This window comes from Ascaphus truei, chromosome 2, assembly GCF_040206685.1.
Source record: "Ascaphus truei isolate aAscTru1 chromosome 2, aAscTru1.hap1, whole genome shotgun sequence".
NCBI lineage: Eukaryota > Metazoa > Chordata > Amphibia > Anura > Ascaphidae > Ascaphus > Ascaphus truei.
The window spans coordinates 275,638,813-275,652,640 of NC_134484.1; the positions used below are offsets into that span (position 1 = coordinate 275,638,813).

The following is a 13,828-nucleotide window of genomic DNA, read 5'->3' on the forward strand; positions in this document are numbered from 1 at the left end:
AGCTCCGGAGACCCCCTAATCAACACAGTAGTATACAATTTAAAAAAAAAAAGAGCTTCAATACCGCAATGAAAGGGTTAAACTTGAATAGCCTGTTCATTGGGGGCAGAGGGGGTGGATAAGGGGGTAGTTGCCCCAGGGTGGGTGGTTAGGCCTGCTGGGAACGTTGCTGGAGGAGGTAACCCTTTCACTACCATAGCGGTGGGAACCCCTATTGAAGGGGTTAACCACTCCCGCTACCCACCCGAGAGGTCTAACCACCCACCCTTGGGGCAACTACCCCCTTCACCCAATCCCTCTACCCCCAAAAACATTAAAAAAACACAACAAACCTAATACCCACCTCCTCTACCCCCAACAACTCTTCCCCCCCACCCCCCAAACACATGCAGTACAGTAATGGGCAAAATTATTCTTATTATTATCCAGATATGGATAATAATGCATTTGCCCATTTAAAATAAAACACTATCCAGTCAGCATAAAGTAAATAAAACTTCTACTTTCCCTGCCAGGATAAAGGCCGTCTTCATCTTCCTCCCTGTCCTTGTCCTCCGTCGGCAGGAACACAACAATAAAAAATACAATCTAATGGCCCTTAACCCCTTAAATACCCTAGCGATTAATAACCACTAAAGGATTTAAGGGGTTAACCCCTCTCCCCTGCTACCCAACCGGGCGGCCTAACCCCCCTCCAAGGAGCAACTACCCCTACCCTCTACCTATTGATCTAAACACAATAAAAAAAAACAAGCACATAAATAACAAAACAATTAAAGAAAACAATCACCTAAACACAACAATAAATAAACAAGCACCTAAACAACAGAACAATAATAAAACCCAAGCACCTAAACAACAATTAATGAAACCGATCACCTAAACAACACACCAATAAAATAAATCAAACGTCTAAACAACACAACAATTAAAGAAATCAAACTCCTAAACAAGCAAAAAATTAAATAAAAACAAGCCCTACAAATACATAATAATTAACTCAAAACAAGAAAACACAAATACAAAACATAACAATGAATTAAAAACAAACATTTGCCTAAAAATACATTGCTTGTCACTATATTTACCTATAGCCCTAAATGGGCATAGATAAATACATTGGTAAGGGGGGCACAAGAGCAAGTGGGAGCTGGATGGGGGGCGCAGCGCCAAAATTTTGCGCTTCCCTGGTCTAGAGTCATGTAATATAATCACTATAACAATACTTTTTATGTACGGGGGGAAATACACATTCATGATGCAGCATACACTGATTGTTTGTGCAAGTCTTACTTGTACAATAATATGTTTTTTTTTTTAAATATCTACTTACTTGATCAAGAATATCGGAAAATTGTCTCAGCTTACTTAACTCCACAAGATTCAGCCACGTCATGTCCAGAATCCATTTAGATGGTTTAGGCGGACATGCTTTAAGATCTAAGGAAGCCCCACCTGCAAAGAATATATTGAAACTTTCAGCAGAAGCAAAAAGAGTTAAACACTTAATACAACACAATCTTCCCCAAACAGTAGCTGCCTAAGAATATAATAAAATGAGAAATTAATAATGAATTCTACGAAGCCCTTGCTGACCAGATATTAACAGCCTACAGTAATTTAAAAACAATTGAATTTTATTCTGCAAATAAGGTAAAAAAAAAAAAAAGGTGTTAAAGACCCTGATGTATGAAGCTATTCAGTGGCATTGAGTTCCAGTGGTGAAAATCTGATTGTTTTTTTTTTTTTAAAGTAACCTACACATTATATACTAGCTAGAAAGGGGAAATGTACCTGCCAATATTTCTGTTTCTTTAAGTCCCTCCATAACAGTAATTACACTTGGATATCTGCTCCTCTTCCCTTTTGCCATTTGGTGCTAGGATAAGAACTGACACCTGGGTTTAATAGAGGTGCATCTCTCTCGTAGGTCAGTTAACTTCTTATCAAAGCCATAGAGGTCCATGTAAAAATGGATTTGAAGTAAAAGGTGATACTGTGTCCTCATTTGCATGTCAGTTCCCAGAATCCCTTGCTCCAGTGAAAGTACTGTATGCTAGGAGATAATCGTGAAAAGCAGGGTGGCAGACCCGTCTAAGACATGTGAATGTGCTCAATAGTTATATACAGGCATACCCCGCATTAACGTAGGCAATGGGACCGGAGCATGTATGTAAAGCGAAAATGTACTTAAAGTGACGCACTACCTTTTCCCCACTTATCGATGCATGTACTGTACTGCAATCATCATATACATGCATAACTGATGTAAATAAGACATGTGTAACAGGCTCTATAGTCTCCCTGCTTGCGTACAGCTTCGGTACAGGGTATTGCTGTTCAGGACGTGCGGACAGGCGCATGCATGAGCTGCCATTTGCCTATTGAGCGATGTGTACTTACTCGCGAGTGTACTTAAAGTGAGTGTCCTTAAAGCGGGGTATGCCTGTATTCATTTGTTCTATGAAAACTATAAAAGAGAACACTTACTGTAACCAGCAAAACAAAATATTATAAGTGAGGGAAGGACGCAGTTTGGAGAGACTAGAAGAAACTGAAATATTGATAGGTGCATTTCCATTTTTCTTCTGCATCCATCTATGACTGCAATTACACTTGGGTGTCCCAAAGCAGTATGTTAAGAATGGGAGGGAAAATGATATTGATGTAAAGAGATAATGGCTTGCAGACACTTCCTGCCAAAGTTTGCATCTGTAGAGGCTTGCAGTTCTAACCAGATAGCAGACTTTCATCAGGAGTGGCTTGATTAGTTTCTGCCATGGCTCTAGTGGAATAGACCTAAATTCTTGGAGGGGGAATCATATCTGCCTTAAGATATGCTTCTGAAATGCAAGCTTTAATTAATTTAGCGATAAAATCTGGAAAATGTGCCCCCCTCATTGAAAACTTGCATCTGTAGTCAATGTAAAACATTCTTGTAAAACTAGAGATTTCACTTTATCCAGGTTTGCCTTTCTTAGCCAGTAATTGAGACTTGTCTTGGTGTATTTTAAAAGTCCAATCTTCCAACTCACAGAATTTTGGATCTCTGCTCTACAAGGTTATCAGATTTCTTGAAAGAGATTGAACTTTTGTTCTGGCCATTGTTCTGGCCCAAGCACACCATGATGGATGCATAGGGCCAGGCAGGTTAACTCAATCCTGTATATCAAGCAAGGGAACCTTCTTACTTGCTGAAGTGTTTATTAGGGGCAACAACATACAAATAAAAAGGGGGGAAAGTACTGAGGAACACTGGGACATGAGAGCAATGGAGGGGAGGGGGAGCTATGAGGGAAGTTGGCTAAATGCAGGATATGTAAAAATCAGTAACTTTACCAGGATAGAAGAGGTGACTGCTCAAGATGGCTGCTGGTACTAAAAAATAGCATGCTGGTCTGTGCTGATGGGAAATTAACTGGAACAATACAACCTGGCAAGGGGAGGGAGAGAAGTCCCTCCTGGTAAAAGCAGGGTGGTTGCCAAGGCAACTGGCTGAAACACCGATCAGGGGCAACCAAGTGGGCTTAACTTTTATTATTGAGCGTGGTTACCCTCTCACCGTCACAGGGTTTCACTCCACGAGCTGAGTCTAAGACGTTGAGACCTGATAGAAATTGATCTGCTCTTGAAGACTCCAATTTCTGCAGCAAATCTCTGAGCTCTCGTAACTTCGAACAGTCTTTGACCGTGATTCTGGGGAAGTTATCAACTCTTTTGAAGAGTGCATCTTCGTCTGCCTTGGGGCTACCATAACCCTACTTTAGCCTTTTCCACACTAAGTCAAGACCTACTTGGGGGCAGTTTACATTGGCTGTGTTGGGAGGGGAGGGAGGTAAGGGAGGGAAGGGAAAAACAAGGGAAAACACAAAAGGAATAACATCATGACAATAACCTGCCTGACGGCAAAAGGTAGAATAAATGTGATGAAGCACAAGGGGGGCAACGTGACAGATGGTACCGGCCAGTACCATTGGGCTCCAAAGTCTTTTGGCGGTCCAAGTGTCGAGGTAGCTGCACCAATCTGGATGGCTGGGTGCTCCTCATTATTTCTCTAAGAGTCCATAAAATGGGTGAGCCCATGAATGATAATAGGGACACCAAAGTGGTGGCACCCCAAATCCCCAAAGCTGGGCAAAAGTTCTGACTCCGACAAAGACTGGAAACGCACCCATGAGCATTGTCAAGGCTCATGGAAAAGTCGGGCTGGACTTGCTTCCAGGGTCGTGAGGACTGGTTGGTTAATTCCAACACATGCGTTCCCAGCACAATTGAGGATTGCTAAGGCGTCCAACTGTTCTTGTGGAGTCACCCTTGTTGGGCGTAGGATTCTGCTTCCAGAAGGAATTCCCATTAGAGAGGTTCCCTTTTCCATTGACACAGTTGGTCTTGTCTGTATGTGTCCCCCTTTGGACGCAACTGGGGACGACTATCTTTGCCTCGGACACTGTGCTGATAGTACTTAATCTTTTGCAAGGAGGCTTACCATGACAGCGGTTTATTCTACCACCAGTTGTGTGGTTGAGAGCAGTGGTAGTATGTCTAAACTGTGCAAACCGTCGCTGGAGAATTGTCCATTTAGAAGAACGATGAAGTCCTAGCGTATCTTCAGGTGTCATGTTTGTGACCACGGCACAGACTGTAGGGTAGATTTCTGTAGCTGTTTCTGGAATTGTTAATTTATCTGTGTTTGCTGGAACCAGTGGTATCTCATTCGACTACGTCAGAGACTATGGTTCTGTAAGCAATGATGTACTCTGAGGGTGAGCTGTAGACTCTAACTCAGTAGTGTGGTCCGCAGGGTTCTGATCTGTAGCTGTAGACGCTAACCCATCGTGCCACTGATCTGTCTGTGTTGATTTCTCAACTCCCTTTCCTTTGGTTGGGAGATGTCCACTGGGTGGATGGAGTGGAAGAGGAGTTGTCCGATTGTTTTTATCTTGTTTGATCTCTTTGTCAATCACCTTCAGGAGATCGTTTTCTTCCTTTGGTGAAGTTGGCTGATCGTCTTTTGTCATCTGGACTACTAAACATCCTAGGCCATTGTCATATTCCCCTGATATGAAGATGTTTTTTTGGTTCTCAGAGGTATAACCTTGTTTCTCTCCCTTGCTATGCCTTCCTGTCACTTAGATATGGTAAAGACATGGTTTGAAGAGGGATGTCCACGTTCCATTATATTTGTTCTGCAGGCATCGATGTAGCCTGGTTTGTGTCCTTTGCCAATGCATATATTGCCCACTATCACCCATCCTAGGTCAAATCTTTGGGCAAATGGGGCGTTGTGGGGTCCGTTGCGCTGTTTGCAGATTTTGTGCACTCTCATGTTAATCAGTGCCGGTGAGCGTTGGATAACGCATTCAGGCATCGGATAACGCATTCAGGGGTCGAAAAACATCTGAAAGGGTTGCATTTTAAAGTGTTGGATACTGCTGCGGCCGAGTTTATTTGAGCATTTGCCCGGTCTCGGCCGCAGCAGTAACCTGGCGCGCGCCAGAGGGTGCAGGGCGCGCGCCGAAGACACGGAGGAGCGCCCTCCGATCGGGGCTTTCTCTCACCCGCTGCCGGGTCCGCCGGGTCCCCCGGAACCCCCTGCCGCCGTCCCCCACATCGCGGGACACCAGGGCTCCCTCGGGGAGCCCTGGACGCGTGTGCAGGGGGCGCAGGCACCCGATGACGCGTGACCGCGCGTCAACGCCGAGGGAGTGCGGCTAGCATGCCGGGGCATCCCCAGGCTTGCGGAGCTAGCCGCACTCAAATAAAATGTGCCGGTAGTGTACACTGGCGACACACTTTATTCGAGCTCGGCTAGTCCCACGAATTCGGGTATACCCGGGTGTATTGAGGTTTGTGACTGTTTTCTGCCCGAGTGCATTGAGGTATTTTCCAAGCAGGGATTGAAGCATTTTATTCCCGCTGGCTGCAATACTGCACAGTATATATATATATACTGCATTACAATTCATGAATTTATGCCATCTGGTAGACACGCGAAGCATTGCAGCCTATTAAATCCTAATCATTATCATTTAACAGATCAGCCGCCCATCAGCCAGGCATGAACCCAGGCTGGGAAGGCAAACGCAACGGGGCTTGTCAGAGGTGAGGAGCGGCGCATTCCAGGTATCTGCCAGGTACATACTGGGTATTTGCTCGAATAAAGTGTGTCGGTGCAGTATGCCATTCATTTTAAAGTGAAACGCTGGATAGCGAGGACAACCTGTAGATGTTTTAGAAGACATGTCTGTCTTGTGGACCGAGATAGGTGTTCTGGTGCTACCGTATCTTGTCATCGGTCCTTCATTCTTTAGGTTGCTTGCACTGGGTGCGGTTAGTGTACCTAGGATGAAGCTGGGATATAAAGCTCAGGAAGAATTAGAAGGGGGGGAAGGCGACTCGCTTCTCCCTTTTGTATTTTGAATTTTGCGAAGACCATCTTTCTTGGAGGTTGTAAGTTAGCTTCTCCAAGATGGGTTTGTCACGGGAGACCAGGTTCATTAACACCTTTTATACTGGGATCATATGATTGAGCAAAACAAGGAGGTAAAATAAATTGTAATTTATTCCAGGAAAAGACATACACACAATGAATCACAATATGCAATAGAAAACACACTTATTGGGGATCTGGGCTAACGAACTAACCTTTCCTCGTCCAAATGGCTACAAAATGTAGTCTGTACGAGTCCTTCCCAATGACCAGGAGGTACTCACAAAAGTCCTGGAACTCAATTCGGCATGCAGCCGCGACCACTCCATTCCGTTTTCAGAACTTGACCCCTGAAAAGCGGGACTTAGAAAATTTCCTGCTTTGAAATTTCTGAAGCCGGCTCGCGTCTATTTCTCTCAGAGCATCTTTTAGGGATCTTGAATTTGCCGCTGGTGGTTTGGCCCTTAGAATATGTGGTCCTGATTGGCTGCTAGGTTTCTTATAGGTTTTGGAGTCCCATTCACAAACCACTACAGCCAATCAGCCAATCTCTGCCAGCTTATCATCGATCTGCCGGTACTCTGAAGCCGTGTGGGCACCAATTTCAATTCTGCCAAGGGCATGCGCCAACCTGGCACCCCTGACTCTTAGCATATTAAGCCTCCCACTGTGCCAGGCTCCTCAAAGTCTGGGGCTGGGCCGGATAGCCCTTTGTTATACCAGGATGTGGGTACTTTAGTGTAACTCCAGTACCACGCCTGTTCTAACACCTTGGCATCCCTGAGGCTTTCAAGTCCGGTACCTGAATAGTCATAGTGGCACCACCCTGGTGGCCAACTGGTCTCTCGGAACCCGGGATTTTGAAATCCCACAGGTCATATACAGGTGTATATACAGAATGGTCATACCATTCACACCTACATATTCACACATACCTACATACAGTAGAGGCAACGTTTATTCTAACATTTGCCGTAAACTAGCCGGGTTACATTCTGGGTATGTGCTGGGTATGTTCTGCGCTAGTTTGAGGCACGTTTAAGGTATTTCTGCATTGACTAACGACCCATAGGATTAACACAGCAGGGATCCCTGGCAGTCCAATTCAGTTTGAATGGTACTGCCAGGGACCCCCGCTGTTAATCTGATAGGCCATTAATCAAGACAGGGATTGGCTGCCGCTCACCATAAATTGAAATAAAATTTACTGGTAAAGAAGGATAGGGTGCATATGGGATGGGTAATTGAACTAAGAGGGGTGGTGGGTCACAGAGGTGGCCTAAAAGGCTCCTATATAAATAGGAGCCTTTTAGGCCACCTCTGTGACCCACCACCCCTCTTAGGCCATTAATCAATGCAGAAATGCTGGGGCTAGTTTAAGGAAAGTTTAAGGCATGTATTCAGAATGTACCTGGGTGTTTCCTGGGTTTTTGGGGGAATTGCCACTGGTTTTTGTTAGAATAAGAGTTGCCTCTACTGTATATACCTATTAAATATAATCCTTTAATAAAATATACCTTTACACTATATCTAGTGCTAAAAATGTCTAAGTCCCCTTTTCTGGTGTCAAGGATACAATAAGAAGATATACCCTCTACTTTTACTAGCCTTATCCCTGCCACACTGTAGAAACCTGACTTTACATTTGGCACACAAATAAAACCGTCACAGCTTTATCACCTAGCTGGGGCACCCCCTGAGCCCCTATACCAGGGTCAGGGTGACTTGGGCATGAACTGGGCATCCCCCTTTATACTAGGGACCCCGGTACCATTCTGGGGAAACCTTGATCCCCTATGCCCTTTTTACCTTTCTGGTCTGTGCTGAAGCAGGGACTTTAGGGTAGGATTTTGACCGGAGCACTGTGCTTTAATGTATCCAAGAATCTTACCTGATTCTCTGGTACATCTTTGGGGTATCACGTAACTCGGGGACCCCGCTACATAGCCACAATCTGAAAAGACTTGCTCTGCAAAACCCACCCTGAAACTCCTAGCCTAGCAATCTTTGCTTGCTGGCACTCCTGGAAAGTCAAAAACAAAAAAATTCTTTATTGTTGCATAATTTACACAGTCACAGTAATGCATGCGCGACAGCCAGGTCCGAGAGCTGACCCTCTAGGGCCCCAAAACACCAATCATGGGCAACAAAGTGGGCTTAACCTTTATTATTGAGCCTGGTTACCCCCTCACCATCACAGGGTTTCACTCCACGAGCTAAGTCTAAGACGTTGAGACCTGATAGAGATTGATCTGCTCTTGAAGACTTCAATTTCTGCAGCAAATCTCCGAGCTCTCGTAACTTCGAATAGTCTTTGACCGTGATTCTGGGGAAGTTGTCAACTCTTTTGAAGAGTGCATCTTCCACTGCCTTGGGGCTACCATAGCCCTACTTTAGCCTTTTCCACACTAAGTCAAGACCTACTTGGGGGCAGTTTACATTTGCTGCCCTGAGCCTCTTCACATGCTCTGCAGATTCTTTCCCCAACCACTTGGTTAGCAGGCTGAGTTCTTCCCTTACAGAGAAGCCCAGACTCTTGATTGCGTCCTTGAATGTGGACTTCCATATTCTGCAATTCACAGGATTGTTGTCGAAGATGGTAAGCCTTGTTTGCACATTATCATGCCCATGTCTGTTAGGCCGGATACATCAGTATGTTGGTCTTGCGGAGGATGTGGTCGTTTGCGTCCTGGTATGGTGCCCTGTCCGCCATCAATGTTTGCAGCGTTGGATTGTAAGGTCGAGTGGGGTCGATCGTGTGTCTTTGACCTGTGTGAGGAGTGTGCCTTTGGTGCAATGGTGGTAGCCGGGAGGAACCGTGCAGTCGCCTCTTTTTTGGTGTGGATGTGTGATGACAGCTGTGTTTCTCCGTGTGGGTGTACCTGGATTGCGAGCCTATTGTATTGCATCTGTATGTGTGCGGGCGAGTGGATCACTTTTCTGGCTGTAGCTATCCTGGGGAGTGGATGCCTTTGAAGAAACAGCATCTTCTTCACGTGGACTTTGCAAGGCTTCGGCATCTGTTATACAGTATCCTCATCCTGTAGAGATGGTGCGCTGGTATTTACACTGGGGAGGCTCCTCACATAGGCTTTAATGTGTTGGGCTGGATCCTCTGAAGTTACCCAACTGTACGATTGCTCCCCACCATCCTGTCGTGCGGCTGTTTCTAAGACTTCAGCTTGACCTATGGTGGCGGCTTCCCTCTCTTGGTTTATGGCCTCTAGGTTCACGTCCAACTCGGTCTTCTTATGCGCAGCGGCTCCTGTGGCGATAGCAGCGACGGTGTTGGCTTCAGCTGCAGTGGCAGTGACTGCAGAAGCAGCGATAGCGTCTCTCTGCTCCTCCTCTTCTATGCGGGTCTTTTCTAGTCTCATGGCTGCCTCTCTCTGAGCGTATTACAGTATTTTTAAGCTAAGGAAGGGCAAGAACAACTGACTGGAGGAATATACAAGTCTCCTTTATACTCGGGTGTCAGAGTTCTTGTCCTACTCCCAATTGAAAGGAGGAATTACTTAAGTCTAATTGGCGTCATGCGGGGATGCAAAAGAAAACAAGGATACATGTATCTGTTAGATTTGTTTGCTATACAGTAAGTGTATATACTGTATAGCACAAATAGAGAATATAGATGCTTTGTGATTTTAGTTTTATCTGGTTCAACAACTTGACATGACATATCTAATGTTTAGAAATAACCTCTACTTTTTCATGAATTCATTTAAGACATTAACCATTTGCAATTTTGTACAAATAGCGATTTCCCTTTTATTTATGAGAATTATTTTGGATACAGATTATTTTAGCACCCGTTGTTAATGACCAATTCAAAACCTAAAAGGTATAAACCATTCATAGTATACCCTCATTGGAGAAAAAATATTCTATTTTTTTTGTTCTCACCCTTTAACACACAATCATAATGAATGCTATTATCTAAACTATATATAAGGCATTTATTTTCAATATTGAAAGGAAAAACCCAAGATTCATAGGGTGTAGCAGCTTCAAGCTTTGACCAAATGTATCTACCTCTCCTTATTTTAAGGAGCCACTCCTGGGTCAAAGGTTGATACTGCATGAGCCAATTACAGAATGTAATCATGCATTATAAATCAGAGATTCAAGACTAGATGGCTGCAACTACAGCTGCAGCGGCCGTAATTCGAACAAATCACGGCGCCGATTTTGTGTGCTCTGCTGTTCTCCACGCGGCATGAACGTGGCCAATCACCCCAGGCACCCGCGCTTATCGCGATTGCTTTGTTTGAATTTCATGGATTCTGTTTCTTTGTGTGCAATGAAATGAATGAATTGTAATGTGTACAGTACTGTGCTACTGTGTCAATTTAAGGTGTTTAAAAACCAAAACTCTAAAATGCCATTTTCTGCACTCGCCGCACTCGCGTCTTAAGGCGGTAGGGTTGGAAGACATCCCGTGTCATGACATCGGTATTCCGATGTACACAACACGTGAAGTGTTTGAATAACGGCCGCTGCAGCTGTAGTCTCTATATTGGAGTTAACCTTTGGCACGTGGTTCTGCTTTTTCTTGGCCCTGTGAATAAAAATAAATTCTCCACAGCATAGTTATACTGAATAGTTTAAAAATCAAAACTTAAGGAGCAGCCATATATATGATTTGCTATACAGTATGTCAATAAACATATTTTCATTTGAAAAGATATGTATTATTAAAAACGTAATCAAATTATTAAAAAATCTTTTTTCCTTGTTTACTTTAGGAGTTGTTCGTTTTATAATTTTGCAAAATGTAACCTTTTATTTTTTTACAGTGCATCTGTTTTCACAAGAATTAATAAGCCCTTATTCAATATTCTGTGAAGCTGCTTTCCTCGTACTGGAAAATATTTCAGTACCATTAATTTAATTGGAGCCAACTTACCTTTTTAATACTGGCAATACGGCTTCACAGTATATTGAATATGGACCAATAGAGAAAGACAAGAGTAGCAGATATAAATAGTAGCATTTTCCCACCCACTCTAACCCTAAAGACGGTTTAAACAAGTTTAATCACATCCTTAAATCGCATGAGACAAATTTAGTTTTTTTGTGGTCTTGAAGATTATAGAGAAGAATTGAGAGACAATTTCACTCAAGAATCCACACCACTTCATGTCTGTATGCTCAACATTTTAGAGAAATGTTGGGTAGGACCATTTTTGTGATAAAGAAGGGATAATAAAAAAATGATTACTGCAGCATGGTGCTAACCTTTAATGAAGGTAAGGAACTCTTCATGCTTCACTCTATTACTCTGCATGTCGATCTTCAGAGTGAGAAGTAATGTGAACAAGAACTTATGCTCCTCATAAAGTCCCCTTGCAGCATATTTATAAACTTCAAAGGTCATGTGCTCAATGATGTTTGCTATCCTTTTACTTGTAATAGGACTTTTCACAGATCTGCTCAAAAGAAAAATAATCATAGCTCACAAATGCCATTAATACGGACATTACCTGTCCTTTAATATCCTCTATATTTTACATTTATATGATTATTAAACTTCTGTGTAAGATCATACTGTATATTGTTAGATTTTCTTTAACTACAAAGACTGTATATACAGTATGTCATTTCTATATTTCTTAATGTTTAATTCATTGTTCTATTTAAAATGTCTTGTTGTTTTTTCATATAATCCAACAACATTTAGTTTAAAAACAAAACAAAAAGGACAGTACCTGGCTAATGAAAGGTCAAATAGTCCTAAGAACTGACGAAGTGATGTCTGGTACATCACATTTACCATGCTCATCTCAGTTATCAGGAAATACAAAATGCTTCCTCTGGTTGCAACTTAAAGAAAAAGAAAAAACTAGTTGTTAGAAATGTAAGAACTATGTTACCACTACTATTCTGTCCCATAAAGTATATTGTATATTCTGAAAATATTTTGTTTCAGAGATAACACCCAATGCAAAAGTACATTTCTAGAGATTGTTTAAAGTTGTGTGTGAGTGTCAAAAAGAACAATTACATATCTTTCAATGGAAAATGAATGATTATAGGAAGCAATAACTAAATCGTTCTGCTTTGCAAACTACAGTGGAGTTAAAAAAAAAGTACAAACCTTAAGGTCATTTGTAAACCACTGTCTTTGAATGCTCACCAGTGACAAACCCATTATACGGTATGTCAAATCAGCTGAAAATCTACGTCACAAAACTTTCTCTAATATAAAATGTGTATTAGAGCATATAGGCAACTTTATTGAATTATTTTAATGGAATACTTTTTCATCATTTATAATTAGAAATACAGCTAAACCCGTTATAACGCGGTCCTTGGGGTCCACAACCCCAAGACCGCGTTACAACCGGGGTCGCGTTAAAATTTCACCGGCATCAGCGAGCTTCCTCATTACAGATTTAAATCTCCTCAATTTTGCCGCCTTACCAGTGCTCTCCTCTTCCTGCTGTCCACGTGCTCATATCTCTCTGCTCTGCTCATCTCTCTGCTGTCTTGCCGTCGTGTGCCATTGTTTTTTTCAAACATTCAATTCAATGCTTTATTGACTACCAGACACAGACACAAATAAACAGTAATACATTTTGTACAAAACACATGCAGGGATTGAACTCGGGACCTTCTGATACCAATGCCTTGCCTCTTACCTCTACACCATAGGCTTGGTGTGACAAGACATAACCTATAAATATATTTATCCTCTACAACACAAGGTACATGTCAATGTTAAATCTTAAGTTTATTTCTAGCTGTCGATGACATCACACAGCTCCTGTGGTCTAGTGGTAGAACTCTTGCCAACATATGAATGAAATGTATGAAATGGTATAATTAACCATTGTATGAAATGGTATAATTAACTTTTTTAATAAATTATTCTTTTAATTATATTGTTTAATTTATAAATATATAATTCTTTATTATTCTTTATTAAGTAATAATTATTCATTAATCAATAATGATGTATTAATAATAATTCATTATTAATCATTCTTTATGATTAATTATGTATTAATAAGTATGATTATTAATTATTATTAACAGTTAATTAACTAATTAATAATTAATTAATAATTATGTGTTAAGTATTAGTAATAATTATTTATTAATAATTATTAATTAATAATACTATTATTATTAATTATATTATGATTAATAAGTATGATTATTAATTATCATTAGCAATTAATAATTTTTACTAATTAATAAGTATTACTAATACCTAATAATTATTAATACCCAATTAGTAATAATAATTATTAATAATTAATTATTAATAAAACTTATTAATACTTACTAATTATTAATAATTAGTAAGTATTAATAATTGTTGTTAATAATTAAGTATTAATTATTATTACTAATTGGGTGTTAATAATTATTAAGTAATTATTAATACTTAAT

General features: G+C 41.4%; 1 protein-coding gene across 4 annotated transcripts in view; it reads right to left on the reverse strand.

Moving 5' to 3' along the window:
• The window catches only part of DNAH5 (dynein axonemal heavy chain 5), a 463,741-nt gene that overhangs the window by 18,081 nt on the left and 431,832 nt on the right, over nucleotides 1–13,828 (reverse strand). For all 4 annotated transcript variants that reach the window (XM_075586253.1, XM_075586252.1, XM_075586255.1 and 1 more), the window contains 3 exons: nucleotides 12,139–12,253; nucleotides 11,669–11,859; nucleotides 1,334–1,455 (listed from right to left, as the gene is read on the reverse strand). In XM_075586253.1, coding sequence (XP_075442368.1) covers nucleotides 1,334–1,455; nucleotides 11,669–11,859; nucleotides 12,139–12,253 — 428 coding nt within the window. The remainder of the gene's footprint in view (nucleotides 1–1,333; nucleotides 1,456–11,668; nucleotides 11,860–12,138; nucleotides 12,254–13,828) is intronic.